Source organism: Alligator sinensis, unplaced genomic scaffold, assembly GCF_000455745.1.
Source record: "Alligator sinensis unplaced genomic scaffold, ASM45574v1 scaffold103_2, whole genome shotgun sequence".
NCBI classification, from domain to species: domain Eukaryota; kingdom Metazoa; phylum Chordata; order Crocodylia; family Alligatoridae; genus Alligator; species Alligator sinensis.
The window spans coordinates 315,525-322,167 of NW_005842166.1; the positions used below are offsets into that span (position 1 = coordinate 315,525).

The following is a 6,643-nucleotide window of genomic DNA, read 5'->3' on the forward strand; positions in this document are numbered from 1 at the left end:
CTGGGGCTAGTGGCAGTTAGAGAGATCCACTGCCACCTGGGCTATCTAGAAAGGCAGTCCCACCATGGAGCCGTCCCAGCCCTGCTGCATGTCCAGGAGATGTCAGGACATGCCACGATTGGACTGTGTCTGGGCCAAGTGGGTCTGAGGGATCTGCCGTGGGCCAGATTTTGCCCACATCTGGTCTAAGGGCTTATTTTATACTCTTGCAAGGTGAGTCCCAGCACTAGGAGCCTTAAGTGCACCTTTACGCCCCTGCTTCTCCCCCTCCCCCTTCAAATTTGCTATTGACTGCACCATGCTCATCCTGAGGAGGCAGAGGGTGTGAGAGCAGATGCAGAGGGAAGAAAACTCAGCCTCAGTGACTTATTTCTGGCTTGGAATGTGTTTGCAGACTCAAGTGGACACAGTCTGGGGGGAGCGCGCTCAAGTTCTGTCATAGATACCTGCTGTCTATTTCTGGCTCTGAAATGATTATGTGCAGTTACTCTGCCATTAGTTACCCTTGTCTGTAAAAGTAATGGGAGAATGATGCTGATCTCCCAAGGTAAAAGAGTGATATCTTGCTCAGCAGTGAGTTTTGCAAAATCCATGGCAGTGCAGTTGCACACACATGAGCAGTGTGCCCTGCTAAGCTCACTGGCATGGCAGTGCAGCTGGAGCTCTGCATGTGCCTTGACTTCTTGAGTGCTGCAGCAGCAGGGGGAAAGAAGGGAAGAGCATTGGTGGCATTTATCCTCTGGGCTGTGGAGCTGTGCAAAGCAGGGACTTCATCTGGAGCTTGCTGTGATCAGCTAGTGAACTCAGGGCACACGTGGAGGACTGTCATTTCAGGACTGTTTCTCTTGTTGTGAATGGCACAAGTTTTCCCCCCCTTCCCTCCTTGACTAGTAACAGGAGAGGAACGTAGAGGGGAAACAGGATCTAGCAACTCGGGCATTGCAGCCAAGGTGGAACAGGGAAAAGAAGCAGGTAGGTGGACAGCATGTCTATTGTGGAGCTGAGAACCAAGTCTTAAAACTAAAAAGGGAAATCACTTATTTTTATCAAGAGCCCTTTCTCTGAATGGCACACAGCTAGAATTCGTAGTAGCATGTGTGAATGTAAGTTTGGCATTTGTGGAGTATTTTTTAGTATACTTTTTGGTTTTGAAATATATTCACAAGCTGTTTTAAATGATAGTTATCCTTGTCATCAAGTTAAAATAGACTGATAACCTTACAGAATTAAGACAGCAGCACATTTTCCCCTCCTTGTCCTCTCCCCTCATCTTACATTTTTCACCTTGGTTATTATAAGTGTTTCAGCCAAATAATTTGCCCCTTTTTCTTACCAGCCCCAATATAAACAATATATACAGCCATTTTTGCCCTTTCCAAATGCCTTCTCTTCGTCTACTTCCCAGCACACCCTAAAAATGAATTAAATTGGGCTAGCTAAGAGCAGGGAAACAGTAAATTTCAAAATCAATGTTATCCCAATATCCTGAGCCCCTCAAATGGAGAGGCTCTATGCACTACACTTTACAAAGACGTCTGTGCTCTTGCCTTGGCTCCAGTGGTCTATATCAGCTCGGAGAGAGAGCAAAGTTACAAGTTGTGGCATTTAGTACCCCAGAAATTGTATGTAGTGCAAGACAAAGCTTCAGCAAAGAGAAGATCATGTTCATCCCCTCCTAGGTTCTGTCCCACCTTTTCCGGTAGGATGTTTCCAACCAGTCAGAGTTGGTCTCATTAGCAATCGAGTGAACCAAAGTCTGGGCTAACCAGGTTATATTCTGTCCAGAACAAATCCATGGGTTTTGCTGATGCTAGGTTGCAAGCAAAGAAACGTTTGTTGTTTGTCCATCTTGGCCACAGTTACTTCAGTTACACAAAGATTTACAAGTCTGTCTTTCAAGATTAATCCAGGGAAGAGGGTACATAGAGAGCCATCGTTATAAGTAGTTAAGGGCGAACTCTCATTATAAGGTCCTCCTGCGCTATCAACAGTGTAGTTAGTCATTAACAACGTTATCCTGCAGAATCATCTGGAAGTCCTCAGGTTTCACTAGTCACTGAAGGCAGTTCCTCAGTACCAAAGAGAATAGGGCACAAAATCATGCATAGGAGGGAAGGTGATTTAGTGTATTTGGAATACTTTTCAAATAGATACAACTCACGTAAGTCTTTGGCACTTGCTACGGACTGTAGAGTAGTATACAGCATATGGCAACGGTTCATCAGCAAGTGATGGTGGATATTGCAGCTATTCTGCTGACTGGTGGTGCATTTTCTCTTGTGGCTGTGAAGACCAATGTTAGACTTGCAGGTCTTGCCACAGAGGTCACCAGGTGTATATGGCATTAGGGACCACCGTACTGACAGGCTGTTTCCTTCGGTCACATTTCTGTTGTAATTCAGAAGACCATAATTTGTTGTGATGTTGGACTCCATGATTGAGAAGGGAGTGCCACTTTGCCCTGTCTGCTGCTAAGGCCTCCCAAAGGTTTGGTTTAATTCCAAAAATTCCTGCCTGCAGATGTCTTTCAAGCTCAATTTTAGGCATGCTGCTCTTCTCTTCCCTTCTGCAATTTGCCCATACAGGGTGTCCTTCAGGATGCGCCATCTTCCATCCTGCACAGATGGCCAAGCCATTGTAGGCGCCACTGTTTTGAGTAAATCAATGATGGTTGGTGGGTTGGTTTTGGTGATGACCTCTGTGTTGGTGATTCTGTCTTGCCACTTGATGTCAAGGGTGCACTGTAGACAACGTAGGTGGAAGTTGTTCCACTTCTCTTCCAGATATGCATATGTTGACCATGCCTCACTGCTATACATAAGGACACTGAGGGTGCAGGCTTACACAAGCTGCTTAGTTTTGCTTGTGAGTTTTGTATTGTTCCAGGCTCGTTTGGAGAGCTTACTGAAAGTGGTAGATGCCTTTCTAGTGTGCATATTTAACTTTCATCCAGTGATAGGTTGTCACTCACTGTGGATCCAAGGTAGCAGAACTTGTTCACTGCCTCGAGAGGTGTGTTGTGCAGGCTGATAAAGGGTGACTGGTGAACACCCTTTTCTAGGACCATAGTCGTCTTCGATGCTGATGGTCAGGGCAAACATCCTGTAAGCCTGGGAGTGGCATTTCATGAGTATCTGTAGTAGACTTTCTTCATGGGCGGTGAGTGCAGCATTGTCTGCAAAAAGGAGCTCCCTAATAAGTATGTGCCTCACTTTTTTTGTCTTGGCCTTTAGATGTTATAGATTATAGAGTTTGTATACTAGTAATATTTGGCTTTAGAGACGATGTTGAGGTGTAATATGTTTGACACTGGCAAATTTGTACAGCTTCATTGGGAACAGATAGAGGTTTTGCTCTTGTAAGGATCCCTGCCCGCCAAGTTAGTCCCCATCTTGTACATACGCCATTTCTTCCAGCATTCTACACAGTGACTACGTTGTAATACTTTTGGAGACTCTCTCCAGCCTTAGTTGCTGCTAATCAAACAGATGTAATTCCTACTGTGGGTGTATGAAACTTTCTTTCTTTCTTTCTTTCTTTTTTGGATGGGTGTTTTAGTGTCTTCTGCTGCTTTTCTCTATAGACTGTCTAGGACAGGGATAGAAAACTGCTTTTTCCTTTTCTGGTGCATTCAGGCTTCCTTTGAAATGATGTGAGCTTAATTTAACTAGAGAATATCAGAAAGGTAGGGATGGCTTATTTGCCTGCTGAGGATTACTCTGAAACTATCCTAGATGACAGAAATGGTTATAGCTGAAAGAGCATCTTCTAGTATGGTTTTCTGGCGGGGTGGGACACAGTGGGGGAGGCGGCAGAGGGCACACCTTCTTTACTGACTTTGAGCCTTGTGTTTAGGCATAGCTTTAAGACTATCTGGCAAGATAGTGTGATCTTTCATATGCTCTTTAGTGTGTCTTTTGCAGCCTAAAGCTTTGATGACAGGTGTGGGGGGAAAGTGAGTAGTAGGTGCCTGAATGGGAACCAGTTTCTTTCTGTCAAATTATTAAGAGTTTGAAATATCTCTAGAAATTACTAACCACAAATAAGTTCCACTCACAGGCAGTCCTTGCATTTGGTCCCCCACCTGAGACCGGCATTTTGGGAGATTGGGAAAATAATTTTTGTTTGATTCATTTGTTCAATTTGTTCAAACTGTCTAGGCTGTGTTGAAATTTTTTTTTCTTCCCCTCAAGCTGTTTTGTGAGTCTTAAGAATACCTTAAGAAAAGTGTTGGGTATGAACATCCAGTAAGATATCTGCTGAGAAGGACTGTTTGGTTAAGTAAGTGATAGCCCATGATGTACCTGGATCAAAGGTTTTGCCTATTTTTAACTTTGTATGCAGTGTGACAGATAAATCATAGGGGTTGTATGAAAGAGAAAAGAAAAAACTCAACTTCTGTCCCCAGGAGTGGAGGACTGAGTTACTGGAGCAACTGCAGGAAAACTGATAATTTTGTGATACTTTTGTTTTTCTTTTCCCCTCCGATTAGTTTCATATGCTAAAATATCTCGCTTGCTACTGTATATTTAGGAGTTTAATGTAATGCTTTGTTCTTTTGTCTATTTAACTATTCTGTTTTACAAGATCAGAAGTGAAAAAATGAATGTCACATACCATGACTACTTCTGTGTGACAGTTTGCTGATTGTAGTTTTATGATGATAGCTTAGTATTCCCAAGTCAGTGTTTCAAACTGGAATGACTTGTTTTCTGGGGGCTCCCTGCTTATTATTTGTGGTACGCTAGCCTCAAAAATGGATAAATGTCTGAAGTGGAAAGTGAAGGAGCATCACATCAGACTGTCCACGCAATTGTCAGCTCTGAAAAACTTAACGGCGCGTTTTTACCATAGCTGTTCTAAGGGGTTTTTACATATGATATTTGTGTGTTGTTTTGATCTCGGCTAAGAAACGAACACCTTTAATTTCAGCAGACACATCACTTTTTTTTTTTAGGATTAATGTAAAATATTCTTCCATGCAGGACACAGCTTAGGCTATGGCTTTGTGAACTACGTGACTGCAAAAGATGCTGAAAGAGCAATAAACACACTGAATGGCCTGAGACTTCAGTCAAAAACTATCAAGGTAGCAAGCATGGATTTTATAGTTTACACCCTAGAATGTGACATTATATATTTAGAATAGTTAAGCGGAGCTCTGGCATTCTTGAATTGTAATACCTTCTCCTGCTCAGCTGTCCCTCCCCAATTTCTTTTAGACTTCTATGTGCCTTGCCAGTTTAAAACCTCAGGAATGAATGGTAACTTAAGATCTTGAGTAAGTGAAAGTTCCTAATAAGAGAGGCAAATATTTGCAAAGGTCATCTGACTAGTTAAACTTTTTATGAGTGCATTTTGAAAACCTGTAATTAACATTTAATTGTTTCATTATACTTTTAAAACTGATTTAAGATCTGATTTTCACTAGCACAGGATTACAGTGAAATCAGTGTGGACTGCTGAGTATTCAACACTTGAAAACTGGGCCACTTTTTTAGACGTTTAAACATGGGTTTAGGATCCTAACTTGGGGAGGGGGGTTGTATTTTTAGTGGTGTTTTATCTTAGTGTTTTGTAAACATGAACCATTTTCTTTGAATGTCAGCACCACCTTTGCTGCCAGTGGCCATGCATTAGGTTTGAATATTAGTTACAGCCCTTTTCTCTTGAGTTCCCAAAGTACTTGTCCTTGAAGATGTCACTTAAATTCCTCACCACCACCCCTGGTAGGAGACAGGTACCATTTTGCTTTGCAAAACAAGTTTACTGAAATTGTTAACAATTTATATTAGAAATTCTTATTACTCTGTAATCTTAAAATTTTTCATGCAAATGAATGTTAGTTTTATGTTGTTTGCTCTCCTTCAGTGAATGCTGCAGTGGAGAGCTTCAAACTGAGAACAGGGGCATTTATAGAAGAATAGTACAATGGAATGAGCTGTCAAACACCTCTGCTTTGTAACAGCTTGATTTTTCAAAGATTATCTCTTTCTCCTTCCCTCCGTTTTCAGAACACTCATCACTGTAGTGTCTAGGTGACAGTTTCATACACCTGGTGTACATAATTACTGGCAGGTCATGGGTTCTATCCCAATGCCACATGTGATGACTGTGTCTGTGTCCACAGTAGGTAAGACTATTCCAAATTGTTGCCTGACTTTTGGATTGAACTCATGTGAAACTCAGGTACTTTGATGATGAGCTCTGCCTTAAAATATGAAAAAAGGAGTGCATATTATATTAGTTGGTTTGAATTTCTACCATTTTCCTGTAAAGGATAGACTTTCAGACATTATGAGATGGTTTGTAATGTTCTCATTTTCTAGTGAGAAGGAGGATACATGTTAATTCTGCATAGTTTTAAGAGCTAAAACTGTCATTGATGTATTGAGTTTTTCCGCTGGTACTTGAATACAGCTATTGATATTTACTAGGCACTGACATAACATATACTACGTCTGGTACCCAAGAAAAACTTTTATCATGATGGTTCATTGATATCATCAGTACTGGGCTATTGTTAGCTCATCCCCAGAAGGGATTGTGTAACATCTTTTTGCATCAAATAAGAAGATCTCTTATCTTTCCCCTCTTGCTCACTCGCTTTTTTCTCCCTTGTTTATAAAAATACTGTAGGGAA

General features: G+C 41.6%; 1 protein-coding gene across 1 annotated transcript in view; it reads left to right on the forward strand.

The window, feature by feature from the left end:
- ELAVL1 (ELAV like RNA binding protein 1) overlaps positions 1 to 6,643 on the forward strand; it is a 73,112-nt gene that overhangs the window by 45,492 nt on the left and 20,977 nt on the right. Inside the window, exon 3 of the mRNA XM_006025754.3 lies at positions 4,986 to 5,089. Within this exon, the coding sequence (XP_006025816.1) occupies positions 4,986 to 5,089 (104 nt within the window). The remainder of the gene's footprint in view (positions 1 to 4,985; positions 5,090 to 6,643) is intronic.